Source organism: Gymnodraco acuticeps, unplaced genomic scaffold (assembly GCF_902827175.1).
Source record: "Gymnodraco acuticeps unplaced genomic scaffold, fGymAcu1.1, whole genome shotgun sequence".
Lineage (NCBI taxonomy): Eukaryota > Metazoa > Chordata > Actinopteri > Perciformes > Bathydraconidae > Gymnodraco > Gymnodraco acuticeps.
Window position 1 is genome coordinate 82654 of NW_022992105.1, and position 18214 is coordinate 100867.

The following is an 18214-nucleotide window of genomic DNA, read 5'->3' on the forward strand; positions in this document are numbered from 1 at the left end:
AAGAGTACACCATGTACCTCTGAACTGTAGTGGAGTAGAAGTACACAGTAGCATACAATTATAATTCTCAAGTACCTCTAAATCTAACTTAAATACAGTACTTGGCAAATGCTAGTTACTTTACACCTCTGAGCAGAAAGTAGAGCCACTCTGCAGAACTGTGACAGACTTTATTTACTAAACTCCTGCAGGAGGTAACAGGACAACCAACATGGACTCTGTATGCTCCGAAACACACTTTAAAAATGCTTCAAAATTAAACACACTCATGGATCAAACAGATAAGGTTGAATCACAGCCAGTCATGAGCGGCAGAAAAGACATTTAAAAAAAGATGACCTAACCTGATTGATGGCGCAATCTCCTTCCAAGAAAGTAGGGCCTATTTAACGGCAGCACTCATGACACTAATGTTTACTTCATGTAAATATATACACACATTTTGCTTCATCACACTGGCACATGTATCCCAACTTAAAGCAAAAGTAGGACATCTATTTGGGAAATCCCCAAAACCAAAATAGGGCCTCTTTAAGTAGGATTTATTTTCATACACACATAAGAACCAACCAAGCTCTTGCAAGAAGGAAATGTCAAACTACTTCAATAAAGCCCCCTCTTACAAAAAAGCACTTTAAAAGTATGCTGAAATTGAGTAAAAATCAAAGTTTATTTTAATGGTACTTCTCCATTCGGACACCATGCAGCTTCATTTTGAAAGTGTGCTTAAAGGTTTTAAGGAGGGGAAGAAACAAAATGTCTTTACAAAGAGATTACATTCTGCATGCTGCACTGAAATAAAGCAGAAAAACACAGATGAGTTCACTCCACGAGAATCTGTCCGACAGATTTGAGATTCAAAGGAAAATCGTTGTGTTTTGTGAGAAAGAAAAGGGGAGGAGAAGCAGGGGAATGTCGGCTCTGAGGAGGAAACAGTATGGCGGCATGGCTTCACTCTTCTTCTTTATCGCTCTCCTTTTTCTAGAAGAAGCGACCAGAGTACTGCCTCACACTGAAACCAGAAACACATGAAAGTAGGACAACATTAGGAATATTTATTGGAAGAGGAGATCGGACGCTTCACACACACATTTTTATTGTGGAATGACAGCATTTAAAAAAGCATGCCAATAAATAGAAAAGCTTCATGACTGCTTAGACATGTAGAGAGAAGGAGAGAAGGAGTGAAGGAGAGAAGGAGAGAAGGAGAGGAGGAAGTGTCTGAAACTCAACATTAAAACACTGATATGTTTCTCTCTTAAAGGCGCTTTGCATTACGTCCAAAGGTTACACTGATTTCAGATAAGGCTAAAGCTTATGATTGTTTGTGGAATCATTACTTTCTCCATTGTTGTGTTTATAAAAAGGGTTGACAATTCTATATATAATAAGTATATATTTCCATATTATTCCCAGAAGCAGCAGGTCCTCACATTTTAAGAATATAAAATCTCTACTCAAAATAATAAAGAATTTTGAAAATGGCAAATATCCGATTCCAGAAATCCATGAATGCATCGTTAGCACATTAAAACACAACATTTAAGAACGCGTATAATGTAAAAAAGGATTGTTCTAATGACCAACAGGGGAAGTTTAATTGTTATATTTGTTAATTAAACATTTCAAAACAGAGCCTGATTTATGGAGCATTTTTTATTCCTCAAAATACAAACAACAAAGATTATCAAAACTGAAAATGAAACAAGAACATTTAACCTAACAAATCCAAATTAACACAGATTTTAATACATAATGCCTATCTTGCAAATACAACATTTTCTAAACCTCAATAGGAACAATGATTGCCTTTATTATACTAACGATCTGGGGAAGATTTAAGGAGACATCTATATTTTGTACTTCCTTCACCTGCAGCGTTCCCCTTCAGAATGACAGCAGGCTCATAATGTGTTTGATGTATTTCTTTGTGTGTGCTTTACCCGGCTGCAGACACTCAATAAAGCAAATTAACTATCTTAAAAACAGCAACAAAACCCATGTTTACTTCCATGCAGAGCCGACCCACAGATAGCAGCTCTTTGTGGGTTGGGGGGGGGGAGGGGGGGGGGTCACTGGAGAACGTGCCTGTTCTGCAGCAGGTACTGGGCGTTCTGGATCTGGTCCTGTGTGCCCGTGATGGTGATGATTCGGTCCTCGGAGCCCTCTAGTGGCTCATCAATCTTGATGGAGGCTCCGGACTCGTGGCGGATCTGTTTGATCCTCTGGCCCCCCTTCCCGATGATGGAGCCCGCCAGCTGGGGAGCAAAGGAGGGTTCAGGGTTCACACCTTTTCACCAATGACCTTTACCTAATTTTCCACGACCAAAAACATTACTCAGCGTTCCACTGAAAATGGTTTATTTGAACTTGGAACAGGAAAATAAGGTCTGGAACATGTTGTGCCTATCTAAGACTAATCCAATAGTAGGCTTTCTACACGTTAAAGCAACTAAAATCCCTCGTCAGTTAAATGCCATTGTACGTTTCATACGATACAGTATTTATTATCGTTATAGTATTACTATTTCGGCGATTAGATAACATATAATTATATTTGATGCAACTTTAGTTACATTTCAATGACTTTTCCAAAACTTTGGGAAAAATATGGTTTTCCAGGGCCTGGAATTTGCATTTTGAATTTCCATGACTTTTCCAGGTTTTGAATGACCGTAGGAATCCTGAAGGTCTTTATTTACAGCAACATGTGTGGTTTATAACGTATAAATAAAGTCGGCATTTTCATAATTGTGCGTTTAAATAAAAAAACATGAATAGAACACAACTAAACATCCAAAAATAAATTGTTTATTTATCAAAGCAAAAACTAATTTGCATATTATATATTTTTATTTCATATTTAAATATGGTACGATTTATTATTTTCTGTGTTTGTTATTTTTTTTCCCTATTTTCTATTTCTCTCTTGGTATTTTAATAAATATTGAAATATATTTAAAAAGGAATAACAAATATATTAATAAAAAAATATATATATTCAGTTTCAGTTATATATATATTCCTGGTTCTGCTTTTCGATTCCAGTTCTTTTCGGTTCTTGATTTCTGAAACGTGGACATACAGTGGGTGTTTCTCAATGTCGAGTAAAGCTGCTCCAGAGACACTATTTCAAGCATACTACCGAGCCCGGCGTACTTCGTAGCAAGAAATGTCGAGGCTGCACATGTGTAGACTCCGGTCTTAAAATCCCCACAATGCTTTGCGCACGGACTAATTTCCCCAAATCTGTGGCGGAAAATGTAAGGCGGGGCCTCTCATGACGCACACCTGCACACTTGCTCGCCTGTTCCACTCTTCGTTTTCCGAATGCCAGGAAGTGTTCTTGCCTCGCTTCTGAAGCAAGTGACTCGGAAGACATGTCCTACCAAGCAAGCGTCCTCGACATTGAGAAACACCCTGTATCTCTCTGATCGCACTGTACAATCTCTTGTAGGTTTTCTTGCCAATATATATATTCCTGGTTCTGCTTTTCGATTCCAGTTCTTTTCAGTTCCTGGTTTCGGTACCCAACCCTAGTAATGGCAACTTTATTCATCCGTATGAAGGGTCCACACTACACCAGTAGATGTGTTTATCTGGCTCGGATTGAGGATAAAATAATCAATGTTTCATGCTTACACTGACTTTTTACAAACAGGAAGTGCTTTAGACTGACTGCTAATCTGTTGATTGGATATTTTGGCAACAGCATGGTGTTTTTTAACTCCATATTTAACTAAATTAACTTTTTTGCAGCATTTTGTTTGGACACTCACGTCTTTTGGGATGGTGACTTGTGTTGTGATGACTGGGCCTCCGATGTCGCTGTACGATCCTCTGCCGCCTGAAATCAGGAGATAAAGAACATTTCAGGTGGTTCTATCTTTGACTAACGCATGCAACAAGAAGCCCTTTAGGTGAGGGGTCAAGAGAGAAGAGACATGTAATCCATCCCCACTCACCAGACTGGAAGTGCTCCCAGGAGGAGTTGTTGTCTTTAGGAGAGGAAACAAGAGAGTGAGAAATGAAAAGACACCACGGGAGGAAGAGTGATGGAAAACCTAAAGTGAACCGTTCCTGCCTCCATGTGCTCTAAAGAATAAGGAAAGTGAGGCACAGGGACCCCCAGGGAGAGATTACATGTATCTAAATTATTATGATGTATTTAAAATCATTTTAAAATCTAAAATAGTTAATAATGTTGTGTTTATTATTTTTAAATGTAAATTACAAAGTGTAAAGTACCATGATATATTACATTTACAGCATTTAGTTCAACAAAAATAATATTTTTCTAAATGTAAAATAGTATAACAATATAAGCTGATCTGAATAAAAAAGTGATTTTATTATATGATAATCAGAATCTGTGTTCAAAATGGAGGTCCCCATGAGGGGGGTCATTCATTTTAGGGTGAAGACTTGGTTAGGGTTAGGCATGAGTTGGTTAAGGTTAAGGTTAGGATAAGTCTCCAGGAAATGCATGTAAGTCAATGTAAGGTCCCCTGAAGTGGTGTGTGTGTGTGTGTGTGTGTGTTTGTGTGTATGTATGTGTGGCTGTGTGTGTGTGTATGTATGTATGCATGTATGTGTATGTACATACGTGTGGCTGTGTGTGTGTGTATATGTATGTATGTATGTGTGTGTGTGTGTGTGTGTGTATGTATGTATGTACATATGTGTGGCTGTGTGTGTGTGTGTGTGTGTGTGTGTATGTGTATGTATGTATGTATGTGTATGTATGTATGTGTATGTATGTGTATGTGTGTATGTATGTACATATGTGTGGCTGTGTGTGTGTATGTATGTGTGTGCGTGTGTGTACATATGTGTGTGTGTGTGTTTGTACATGTGTGGCTGTGTATGTATGTATGTGTATGTGTGTATATGTATGTATGTATGTGTGTGTGTGTATGTGCATATGTGTGGCTGTGTGTGTGTGTGTATGTATGTGTGTGTGTGTACATATGTGTGGCTGTGTGTGTATGTATGTGTATGTATGTGTATGTATGTATGTGTGTGTGTGTATGTGCATATGTGTGGCTGTGTGTGTATGTATGTGTATGTATGTGTATGTATGTATGTGTGTGTGTGTATGTGTGGCTGTGTATGTATGTATGTATGTATGTATGTGTGTATGTATATGTATGTATGTATGTGTGTGTGTGTATGTACATATGTGTGGCTGTGTGTGTGTATGTATGTGTGTGTGTGTACATATGTATGGCTGTGTGTGTATGTATGTGTGTGTGCATGTGTGTGTGTGTTTTCTGAAATCAACTTATAATGATCCCATTTCTCTGAATTTGAAATGTTAATATATTGCATTACTACTTTTAGCCAATTTCATTTATATCGGTTATTTGATGTTGGGGTGGGGCAATTGATTTAAAAACCCGTTATATGTTCCTATTTCTCTCGTTGTGTATGTATGATCGTTAGGGGGTCCCCAGTAGTTCTTCTACCTTCTGAGTGTTCCTTGTCTGAAAAACAATTAGGAAACTCTGCATTAAAGAAAGATCATTGTCCCTGATGAAGTGGACAATACGCAACATGTCTAAAACTAATTATTACCACAATTAAAACAATGACATGACTTTGTTTGAGTCAATAATGAATGTCACTCACCATATCCTCCTCCACCCTGCGTGATCGATGGAAAGGAAACAAGATGAACAAGAAACAGTTTAAAGGACGGCGTAATAAGGACATTTTGATAGTGCTGGTGTTAGCATTAGCTGTGTACAAAATATCGTATTACATTGTAATTATTTGAATCCTATAAATTCAATAAATGCAGTTTTGAATCCCGCCATATTTTTCCCTACATTTTTAGAAATACTTTAAACATGTTCTTATGTATATGTTCTTGCAGTTCAGGCCTAAAGGACGCCTGTTCAGGTTTTTTTATTTTCAGCTCAAGTTCATTTGTGCTAGCACCGGTGGATCTCCGGACTACGTACTCAGCTGCTCCGCGGTAACCACGGAGACAACTGTTGCCAGGCAACAACAGGCCCCTGGATCAGTGTGCGAACACACACACACACAGGCATTGTGTGTGTCACTCATAAAGAGGAATCCCAATCACCGCGTTTGAAACATATTTCACAATAAAAGACATGACACATATTCACACACTCACCATGCTGTCGAAACGGTCTCCTCCTCGGCCTCTTCTGTCACTAAACACACATATAATTATATTATATTAAATGCATTTATACATCAAACAAATACATGTTTTATACCAATTCATTTACATTTGATTTAGGTTCATTTTACACTGATTTGTTTAGGTATAATACTTATTGCAGGAAGGGACATGCAGACTGTGTGATGACCTGTGATCAGCTCAGACTCTGAATTGGTGGTGTTTTTTTACCTCTGTATTTTATAAATGTATATAATATAATATCTCTATCATATCATGAGTTATTGATAATCCTGCCCAGTCCTCACCTCTGTCTGTCGTCCATGCCGCCGTGATAACTGCCGTGAGAGAATCTGTCCCCCCTGGAAACAAGGACAGCGAAAATGTTGGAAAACTAAAATACAAACTTCCTACGGTTCCTATTCTATGGAGGGCTAAAGCTGCCGTTACAATTGACACATTCAAAATGTACTTTTGAATTAACAAAAAAAAAGACATGTATAGATAAATTACAATAAATAAGCAGGAGAACATTATTAATACATAAAAACATTTATTTTTTGTTATTTTATTTGATTAATTCCCTTTTTATTGTTGTTGATTTTTTACTTAAAGGGGACCTATCACGCAAAATGCACTTCTTGATGTCTTTTATACATCAACATGTGTCCCCGCTGTGTCCCCGGTGTGTCGGGGAACTCACGCAGCGTCAGGAAATAAAACCCTCTCTCTTTTCCTCCGTACCCAAATCTCTAAAAACGGGGAACAACGGAGCTGATCCAGATTTGCGTCCGATATGACGTCATATCTGAAATGTGGACCCACGGCCCAATCAGAAACGTTGCTATCAGAAACAATGCCCGACTGTTTTGGACGTAATATGGTCGGTGTTTACATTAGCATCGCTAACACTCAGAGCTGACCTGTACTGGAGAGCATGTGTGTGAAGAAGCAGGAAGTAAAAAGGAACTCACCTTGTGGTATAACCGGCAAGAGAGAAAGCCTTTGAGCTCCAAACTGTTTTAGATCCTTGATAATCCATGATATGGCGTTTCATCACGGCAGCATTTAGTTTAGACAGTAGCTGCCGGGTCCCGCATGAGCTCAGACCCCTCCTCTTTAAAGCTTTATACCCAAATCAGCACTTTTGAAACAGGAAGTGAAATAGAGGGATATGAGGCATGGCTAGAATGATCTGTTTGGTATTTTGAGCAAAACACTTCATAGAGATGTTTTTTATATATCTGAGACCTATGCTATTGCCTAAAAATAGCATGATAGGTGACCTTTAACACTTCTAACCACACCACAGTAATCATTGCTTAGGAACTGTTTGTTCCCATTATGTCTTATCATAGTAATTATGTGCCTGGTTTCTAAAAACACACCAGGACTAAATCCTTCGGTACAACTCCCTCAACTCCTCCCCTTTTTTACAAATGTATTGTACATGCCCCCCACTGTGGGACGTTTAAACCGTCTCTGATTCTGAAGACCTTCCTTTTAAATAAAGCCCATAGATAGAGAGCTTAGATGTCCCTACGTCTGTCCTCTTGAGTCCGACATTTTATGGTATTTCATAGTTTTTACTGTCTTTTTATTGTATTTTATCCATTATTTTTAAACCCTTGTTGACTTTAAAGTGCCTCTCCTCACCCTCCTCTTGGCAGCGGTGGAGGAGGAAGAGGCAGATTTCTCGCTCGGCTCCCTCCTCTTCCTCCTCCTCTGTTCAATGGAGGAGGAGGAGGACCCCGTCGCGGGCTGATGTCATCATAGTCCCGTCTGGAGGAGGGGGGCATCGGCCTGCTGCCTCTGGAGGGGGGAGGCATGTGATCAAAGCCCCCTCGAACCCTCATGGGGAAACCCCCCCCTCCGATTGGTCGCCTGCCTCGCTCCTCGAAAACAACGGTGAAGCCGCCGTAATCGTACGTCTCGTTGTAGAAGTTCGGGTCGTAAGGCTGCGCTCGGCCTTTGATAGGCGCCTGTGGAATAAAAAGGTAAAAGGAAATTATATATATCTATCTAACTTGTATTTATTTGTTCATTATTTATTTTATTTTATTATTTCACAACATGTATTTCTGGAAATGTAATTAAAAATGCGGTAAAAAACTAAAAAAAGATTGCTTATTTAACATTTACTTTATGAGATTTAAAGTTGTCTTTATATAATGCAATGTAATTATATAACGAGTAAAAACTGTGAAAAACAGCAGTCTGTGCTGTTGTCATATTGACCTCTAAAATGTCCGAATTGACCAATCAGAATCGAGTATTCATGCAGAGATGTGAAAAGTTCACACATCCTTTACTCTAGTTAGTAGGAGTACAGAGTGTTTAAAAATACTCAGGTAAAAGTAGAAGTACTGACTACACTTCTTTACTCAAGTCAAAGTAAAGAGGATTTGAAATGTACTTCAGTAAAAAGTACCCATAACTAGCAGCTGTTTTAAAGAGTACCTGAGCTCCCTTTATATTAATAGAACAATAATGTCATTGTTAGCTAATGAATGTTTCCATGCTGAACAACGGCAACATGACAACGTTTCCATTGGTCCCTCTTCTTTAGAGAAGACCAGGAAATGATGGATACACGGATCGTGTTCAAATCAATAGGCACGCAATGACTCTAAAGAATAATGATCACGCACCAAACACACATTCAGACTAAAGGAACCAGCTGTTTGGAGAATGAGAGAAGTAGAAAGTACAGGTATTTGAGTTCAACATGTAAGAAGTAGAAAGTACAGGTATTTGTGTTCAACATGTAAGAAGTAGAAAGTACAAGTATTTGTGTTCAACATGTAAGAAGTAGAAAGTACAGGTATTTGTGTTCAACATGTGAGAAGTAGAAAGTACAGGTATTTGAGTTCAACATGTAAGAAGTAGAAAGTACAGGTATTTGTGTTCAACATGTGAGAAGTAGAAAGTACAGGTATTTGAGTTCAACATGTGAGAAGTAGAAAGTACAGGTATTTGTGTTCAACATGTAAGAAGTAGAAAGTTCAGGTATTTGAGTTCAACATGTAAGAAGTAGAAAGTACAGGTATTTGAGTTCAACATGTAAGAAGTAGAAAGTACAGGTATTTGTGTTCAACATGTGAGAAGTAGAAAGTACAGGTATTTGTGTTCAACATGTGAGAAGTAGAAAGTACAGGTATTTGTGTTCAAAATGTAAGAAGTCAAAGTAAAAAGTCGTCAGAAGAATAAGTAATGGAGTAAAGTACTGATACCAGAAAAATGTACTTAAGTACAGTCACAAAGTATTTGTACTCCACTACTTCCCACCTCTGAAGCCATGTAATAAAGTAAATTAAGACTGACCTCGGCCACCAGCTCCAGGATAACTTTTATACACTCGACGACTCGCTCTGGTTTCCCTCCGACCAAAACCACTCTGTCGGTGGAGTGAGGACAGCATTCCTGGAACAGCTTGATGGTGGTCTGGGTGTTCTGGGCAGGAAACAGGAACATATTAAACCAATTAAATCTACTTTGATAACTCTGCTACTAAGCTATGGAAGGACAATGCTGCCATTGCAATAAATAATTACACTAAAATATGCATACATGAAATGTGCCAGACAAACATTTCCGTATTTAATTATTTATGAATTAATTATATTTAGTTTACATTTTATTTGATTACAAAGCATTTTTTTTAATTACATTTTCAGCATTATTGCATTTATTTATTGTTTGGGCAGCTTTAGTCCTCCATACAGAACTAACCAATAATGGTTATATAGTGTTTTCATACATGTATTTAACGTCATTGTTAAAAACAAACTTGATTATTTTAACAATTAATCTCCTGTTAATCTGGCCTCTGTCCTACCTCTCTCAGCTCCTTAATCTTGGCTCCTTTCACCCCGATGATCCCCCCCGCCAGGCTCTGGTGGATCAGCAGGCGAAGCTCCGAGTCAAAATCTGTCCCACTGTAATGCTGGTACTAAAAACAAAAAACACAAAGCAACATCAGAGTGGTCCGTAGAGCCCAAAACTCTTTCCAACCCTTAAATACGAAATATTGGCCACTCACAATTTCTATTAAAGGGGTCATATTCTGCTAATTTCAGGTGTATATCAGTCTGTAGTGTCTCTACTTTAAAGAGTCCTCTCCTGCTGATGTTCAGGTGTATATCAGTATGTAGTGTCTCTACTTTAAAGAGTCCTCTCCTGCTGATGTTCAGGTGTATATCAGTATGTAGTGTCTCTACTTTAAAGAGTCCTCTCCTGCTGATGTTCGGGTGTATATCAGTATGTAGTGTCTCTACTTTAAAGAGTCCTCTCCTGCTGATGTCCAGGTGTATATCAGTATGTAGTGTCTCTACTTTAAAGAGTCCTCTCCTGCTAATGTTCAGGTGTATATCAGTATGTAGTGTCTCTACTTTAAAGAGTCCTCTCCTGCTGATGTTCAGGTGTATATCAGTATGTAGTGTCTCTACTTTAAAGAGTCCTCTCCTGCTGATGTTCAGGTGTATATCAGTATGTAGTGTCTCTACTTTAAAGAGTCCTCTCCTGCTGATGTTCAGGTGTATATCAGTACGTAGTGTCTCTACTTTAAAGAGTCCTCTCCTACTGATTTTCAGGTGTATATCAGTATGTAGTGTCTCTACTTTAAAGAGTCCTCCCCTGCTGATGTTCAGGTGTATATCAGTATGTAGTGTCTCTACTTTAAAGAGTCCTCTCCTGCTGATGTTCAGGTGTATATCAGTATGTAGTGTCTCTACTTTAAAGAGTCCTCTCCTGATGATGTTCAGGTGTATATCAGTATGTAGTGTCTCTACTTTAAAGAGTCCTCTCCAGCTGATGTTCAGGTGTATATCAGTATGTAGTGTCTCTACTTTAAAGAGTCCTCTCCTGCTGATGTTCAGGTGTATATCAGTATGTAGTGTCTCTACTTTAAAGAGTCCTCTCCTGCTGATGTTCAGGTGTATATCAGTATGTAGTGTCTCTACTTTAAAGAGTCCTCTCCTGCTGATGTTCAGGTGTATATCAGTATGTAGTGTCTCTACTTTAAAGAGTCCTCTCCTGCTGATGTTCAGGTGTATATCAGTATGTAGTGTCTCTACTTTAAAGAGTCCTCTCCTGCTGATGTTCAGGTGTATATCAGTATGTAGTGTCTCTACTTTAAAGAGTCCTCTCCTGCTGATGTTCAGGTGTATATCAGTATGTAGTGTCTCTACTGGGACATGTCTCCATGCTTTAATGTTCAAAAAGCTCTTTATTTCTCTCATGCTGCCTGTGCTGCAGCACCTCTTTTCACCCTCCGTCTGAAACCAGAGCCCAGTCTGCTCTGATTGGTTAGCTGGCCGGCTCTGTTGTGATTGGTCAACCGCTTAGAGATGTCCCTCCCCTTAGCCTATCATGTACAATGTGTTGGAGAGCTAGCCAATAGGAGCGCGATTGTAACATACTGTCCCAATGTTCCAGAACTTTGGGATTTTAGCCTTTGCAGACCATTTACATGCACAAAGACCTATACTACAGGGAAAGGGAAAACCCCCAAAATAGCAGAATAGCGCGTCTTAAACTCGTTGACTTACCTCCTCTAGAGTAGGGATGATTTTCAGAAGAATGTCTCCGATCGTGTCGATGCTGGCGTTCACGCTCAGGATTCTGTCAGGAACAATGTCGGCCGAATCGAATCAAGGCATTATAGGATGTAAAGAAGAACAATTGACATGCACTCAATATAAGATCATTTTGGGAGCAGGAGGGGGGGGGGGGGGGGACGTGGCCACAAAAAGTCGGGAGGGAAAAAGAGAGAGAGAGAGGGGGGTCTTCTATAACAATCCCACCACAAGGAAGTTGGGGAATCAAACAAAAGCTTTTGAAATCACGATTTCACCACCAGCACGTCTTCTTATATTGATCAGGGGTTGGGATAAGGTTGGGGGGTCAGAAGAAGAGTAAAAGAGCAGAGGGGTGTAGTTTGGGGTCGGAGGAGGGTATGGAGCTCTGATCGGATGTTTCCTGGGAGAAATTTGACATAAGGGATGGAGCACAATGATATAAAGAAGAAGACATTAATGATGAGTGACAGAAAAGTGGGCGGAGCCTCTCGCAGAAATCATTGACAGTGATGTTGACAACATTGGGGGAGAAAGGGGGGAGGAAGTGGGGCAAAGTGGGCCACAGAGGACAGAGCGAGAGTTTCTACAAGTTTATGGTGAAATAAAAACATCACTGGAAGGGACATTTGTGACGCTAACCAACATGATGCTAACTCCCAGTAGGTAGTTTGTTGTAGGGCTGCACGATATAGGAAGGACACTTTTTTTCTGCGATAGAAAAACAATGCAGTACTGTCGCCCTAAAGATTGTAGGCTAGATTAAAACTCATCGATCTGTGAAAGCGGTACTAAAAGCTTATTTTTACTTGAATCATAAGAAAATGTTGTGATGGTTATATTGGGTAATACCACAGTAGAATCATCGTGAATGCAGGATCTTTCTCATAAAGTATTTGCAAATATTTTTGAATCTTGCATTGTATACATCCACGATTACAAGCTTGCAGACTTTTTTTCACTGTGTTCATTAGCTATGCTTGTTAGCGTGTAACTGCAAAACCAAAGAAAAGCTTCTAATGCTACTGTGTCTGTGTGCATTAGATAGTGAAATTAATATTCTACATAATGATATTTATTTCTGATCTATTAAGTCTGACAAGCAACATATTTCCAATAGGACATTTAAAAAAAATATTATCACACAGCGAAGTTGAATACCGGATTGTTATTGGTCAATTTTAGAGGTTAATACTCAATAACAGACCGATGCTAAGGATAACAGACCGTTACTAAGGATAACAGACCGTTACTAAGGATAACAGACCGTTACTAAGGATGCCAGACCGTTACTAAGGATAACAGACCGTTACTAAGGATAACAGACCGTTACTAAGGATAACAGACCGTTACTAAGGATGACAGACCGTTACTAAGGATAACAGACCAATGCTAAGGATAACAGACCATTACTAAGGATAACAGACCAATGCTAAGGATAACAGACCGTTGCTAAGGATAACAGAATGTTACTAAAGATAACAGACCGTTGCTAAGGATAACAGACTGTTACTAAGGACAACAGAACGTTACTAAGGATAAAAGAACGTTACTAAGGATAAAAGAACGTTACTAAGGATAACAGACCGTTGCTAAGGATAACAGAATTTTACTAAGGGTAATAGACCGTTGTTAAGGATAACAGACTGTTGCTAAGGATAACAGACCGTTGCTAAAGATAACAGAATGTTACTAAAGATAACAGACCGTTGCTAAGGATAACAGACTGTTACTAAGGATGACAGACCGTTACTAAGGATGACAGACCGTTACTAAGGATAACAGACCGTTGCTAAGGATAACAGACCGTTGCTAAGGATAACAGACTGTTGCTAAGGATAACAGAATTTTACTAAGGGTAATAGACCATTGTTAAGGATAACAGACTGTTGCTAAGGATAACAGACCGTTGCTAAGGATAACAGAATTTTACTAAGGATAATAGACCGTTGTTAAGGATAACAGACCATTGCTAAGGATAACAGACCATTACTAAGTACAACAGAACATTACTAAGGATAACAGACCGTTGCTAAGGATAACAGATCGTTGTTAAGGATAACAGACCATTGCTCAGGAGGATCAAGTGACTATTTACAGTCATATAAATCAGCAGGTCAATTTAACGTCAGCTGTGGATATTAATGGCCGCCTCACTGCACATTATCCCTTACTTATTACACGGTGGAGTGGAATACTCTATTCTGATTGGTCAATTTGGACTTCTCAGAGGTTGTTAATACTCAATAACACACCGCTACTAAGCATAATAATGACTGTTGCTGCGGAGGATCGAGGGAGAGAAGGAAAGAGGTTAAAAGACAGAGCGCTGGACGTCAGATCAATTCCTTACTTATTGATTAATCGTGAAATAGTTGCATAAATAAGTCATGGAAAACTTGTAGCATGATGTGTTTGAGTACATTTTCTGATGCGATATATTGTGCAGCCCTGGTTGGTCGTCAGTGATTCTCTGCATGGTCAATAAACAAAGTCAAACTCAATGAAGATGCTTAATGATGGACAGAGAAATCAAAAGGAAAAACAACACACGTCTCTTACAAAGTGAAGAAAGGGGGGAAGTTTAGGGGTAAGGAATGGGGGAAGTAAACCGTCATGTGTATAAAATATGAAACAGAAGTTATCAAAAGACATGTTTTTTTTCTCTGTTCTAATCAGGCAGTGAGGCAATAACTGGTGGGACATACCGCTCTGGGCCACTGCTGTCTGGGACTGAAACACTGGCATTGAACTGCAGGTGGAGGTGGAGGAGGAGGTGGAGGTTGTGGTGGTGGTTGTGGTGGAGGAGGTTGGCATTGGGCGGGGGTTTTCAATCACATTTAGGGGCACGGTTTATGGGCGGGGCCAACGTCAGTGGGTGGGGCATGTCGATCCAGTACATGGACAACGGAGAGGAAGGTTGGCCGAAAATAAAAGCAAAACAAAAAAAGTACAGGAGAAGGAGGGGGAAGAGGGGGAGAAGGAATACATTTTTAATTGAATACAAGCTTTACTTTGTGTCCCAATAGTGAAAAACTGTGGTGAGTGAAGAAGGAACAGGAAGTGTGACACGATTGGACACGATTTAAACAACAGTTTGGAGATTTAAAGACCTGAGACTCAGACTTTGAGGAGCCTTCGAGGGGAACTGGATCACAAGAGGACTGGGAACAAATGAGCTTGCTAGTTTTTTATCATTAGAGCGGAAATAATACTCACTTTTAGGTGTATATCAGTATGTAGTGTCTCTACTTTAAAGAGTCCTCTCCTGCTGATGTTCAGGTGTATCAGTATGTAGTGTCTCTACTTTAAAGAGTCCTCTCCTGCTGATGTTCAGGTGTATATCAGTATGTAGTGTCTCTACTTTAAAGAGTCCTCTCCTGCTGATATTCAGGTGTATATCAGTATGTAGTGTCTCTACTTTAAAGAGTCCTCTCCTGCTGATGTTCAGGTGTATATCAGTATGTAGTGTCTCTACTTTAAAGAGTCCTCTCCTGCTGATGTTCAGGTGTATATCAGTATGTAGTGTCTCTACTTTAAAGAGTCCTCTCCTGCTGATGTTCAGGTGTATATCAGTATGTAGTGTCTCTACTTTAAAGAGTCCTCTCCTGCTGATGTTCAGGTGTATATCAGTATGTAGTGTCTCTACTTTAAAGAGTCCTCTCCTGCTGATGTTCAGGTGTATATCAGTATGTAGTGTCTGTACTTTAAAGTGTCCTCTCCTGCTGATGTTCAGGTGTATATCAGTATGTAGTGTCTCTACTTTAAAGAGTCCTCTCCTGCTGATGTTCAGGTGTATATCAGTATGTAGTGACTCTACTTTAAAGAGTCCTCTCCTGCTGATGTCCAGGTGTATATCAGTATGTAGTGTCTGTACTTTAAAGTGTCCTCTCCTGCTGATGTTCAGGTGTATATCAGTATGTAGTGTCTCTACTTTAAAGAGTCCTCTCCTGCTGATGTTCAGGTGTATATCAGTATGTAGTGACTCTACTTTAAAGAGTCCTCTCCTGCTGATGTCCAGGTGTATATCAGTATGTAGTGTCTGTACTTTAAAGAGTCCTCTCCTGCTGATGTCCAGGTGTATATCAGTATGTAGTGTCTGTACTTTAAAGAGTCCTCTCCTGCTGATGTCCAGGTGTATATCAGTATGTAGTGTCTGTACTTTAAAGAGTCCTCTCCTGCTGATGTCCAGGTGTATATCAGTATGTAGTGTCTGTACTTTAAAGAGTCCTCTCCTGCTGATGTCCAGGTGTATATCAGTATGTAGTGTCTCTACTTTAAAGAGTCCTCTCCTGCTGATGTTCAGGTGTATATCAGTATGTAGTGTCTGTACTTTAAAGAGTCCTCTCCTGCTGATGTTCAGGTGTATATCAGTATGTAGTGTCTGTACTTTAAAGAGTCCTCTCCTGCTGATGTCCAGGTGTATATCAGTATGTAGTGTCTGTACTTTAAAGAGTCCTCTCCTGCTGATGTTCAGGTGTATATCAGTATGTTGTGCCTCTACTGTGACACGTCTTTATTTTACTCATACTGCCTGTGCTGCAGCACCTCTTTTCACCCTCTGTCTGAAACCAGAGCCCAGTCTGCTCTGATTGGTTAGCTGGCCGGCTCTGTTGTGATTGGTCAACCGCTTAGAGATGTCCCGTCCCTTAGCCTATCACGTACAATGTGTTGGAGCGATAGCCAATAGAAGCACAAGTGTTCCTTAGTGATGTCACTTGTTGGACTTCAGGCTTTGCAGACTATTTACATGTATGAAAACCTATAGGACTACAGGGAAGGGAGAACCCCAAAAAAGCCTCTTCAAATGGAATTTAGATCTGGATTATATTAATGTAGCCTTTTAAATTTGCTCCTCAGTTGCAAAAGATTGTTTTGAATATCATCCGTTTACTCACGTCAGTGCGCAGGGCTTTTATGTTCTTGCCACCCTTTCCGATAACAGCACCAGCATTCTGTAGGTGAAAAGAAAGTGTTTTCAGATTGTGACACACACACACACACACACACACACACACACACACACACACACACACACACACACACACACACACACACACACACACACACACACACACACACACACACACACACACACACACACACACACACACACACACACACACACACACACACACACACACACACACACACACACACACACACACACACACACACACACACTTCCTGGAGACTTATCCTAACCTTAACCTTAACCAACACATGCCTAACCCTAAAATTAATGATTCCCCTCAGGTGGACCTCCATTTTGTCCCCATAAGGGAGGCGAGTCCCCACACGTGACTGTGTAAACAGATTTAGGTCCCCACAAGTATAGTAATGCTAGGCCACACACACACGTATTTGGTGTGTTAGATCTTCAGCGTTAATGAAGAACACACAAGTATTTTTATTTATTGTGGGGGAAATAGGATTTTTCTAACAGATGCTACATTTGAGAATGAAATAAAATCAAACATTAAAACTATTTGAGTCAAGATAGTTGTACAAACATAAGTTAAATAGGATTTTGGAAGTAAATTAGTGCTAGATAGATAAGTAATAAATGATTCTTTGTAAGCCTACATACAAAGAATAGAATATTTCCTCTCTGATTCTTCTCTCATATATCAAATCAAGTTTTATTTATATAGCAACATTTTTTTTAAACGATTTTTGGTCGAGCCAAAGTGCTGATATATATGAACATAGAATTACTTTTCTATTAAATAAAATGTTTGTGTACGATGCCAACTACAGTTCTTAGAAAGAAAATCAGTCACAAATTGGGAAAAGGCAAAGAAAATGCAAATCAGTGCCTCTCTACTTTGATCAATGGAGGTAAACAGTCTAACACATATCCATATATATCTAAGTGTACATGTTGACGGTGTTTACTTTGCTCTGCAGAAGAACTCGCAGCTCCACCATCTCATCTGCGTTGCGAGAACGTTTGAAGACGTGCTCTTCCTCCATGTCGTCCGCTGGCCGTTTACCTGCGAGGGAACACAGCTCAGGTGAGTCTGTATCGAGGGGTTTCATCATTAACAAACAGACAACGACACTCTGTAGAGTTCGACCATTTCCAAATGTGGCACGGCAGGACGAAGAAATAGGGCTGCACGGTTTGGAGCCAATAGCGTATTCCGATTATTTTGACCGTTGTTGCAGACTCTGTGTATAAACTATTCTGCACTGTTTACTATTTTATTTTATTTACTTGCACTATTTTATCTGTTTTATTGTGTTGCACTGTTGGAGGAGTCGGTGACCTCAGATTTTCATTGTCATATCTACACTGTAGCTCTGCAGACATGACAATAAAAGCCTCGAAACTTGAATTGCAATATGATTTTGGATTTTAGAGCGAATCTGAAACATCTGTCACATTACCACTAATAAGTATGTTCTTACAGAGAATCTGTACAATACAAGGATTTGTTATTAAGTCTGCAGAATACTGATTTCTCTGCAGCTCCAACAT

At 39.5% G+C, this 18214-nt stretch overlaps 1 protein-coding gene across 5 annotated transcripts; it reads right to left on the reverse strand.

Annotated features, from left to right (window-relative positions):
• Positions 1-651: 651 nt before the first annotated feature.
• hnrpkl (heterogeneous nuclear ribonucleoprotein K, like) lies at positions 652-17787 on the reverse strand. 5 transcript variants are annotated; one of them, XM_034203014.1, is made up of 15 exons: positions 17629-17787; positions 16629-16685; positions 14439-14482; positions 11704-11776; positions 9993-10106; positions 9479-9607; positions 7811-8136; positions 6463-6516; positions 6146-6185; positions 5632-5647; positions 5469-5486; positions 3966-3998; positions 3780-3847; positions 2089-2258; positions 652-1012 (listed from the first exon to the last, which is right to left on the reverse strand). In XM_034203014.1, the coding sequence occupies exons 1-15, from the start codon at positions 17773-17775 to the stop codon at positions 982-984; spliced, it is 1320 nt and encodes a 439-aa protein (XP_034058905.1). In that variant the 5' UTR covers positions 17776-17787; the 3' UTR covers positions 652-981. The 5 variants fall into 5 exon arrangements, with proteins under 5 accessions (XP_034058905.1, XP_034058906.1, XP_034058907.1 ...); XM_034203015.1 differs by lacking the exon at positions 5469-5486; XM_034203016.1 differs by lacking the exon at positions 3966-3998.
• Positions 17788-18214: the final 427 nt, after the last annotated feature.

What these genes read in the sequence shown, in the direction of transcription:
- hnrpkl (XM_034203014.1), bottom strand. Translation starts at nt 17,775, where the DNA reads ATGATGAAACCCCTCGATACAGACTCACCTGAGCTGTGTTCCCTCGCA. An exon ending in TCATCCCTACTCTAGAGGAG is followed by an intron (nt 10,107 to 11,703) that starts GTAAGTCAACGA and finishes TTTTGTTTTTAG; the next exon opens with TACCAGCATTACAGTGGGAC. An exon ending in CCACCGCTGCCAAGAGGAGG is followed by an intron (nt 6,517 to 7,810) that starts GTGAGGAGAGGC and finishes CCTTGTTTCCAG; the next exon opens with GGGGGACAGATTCTCTCACG.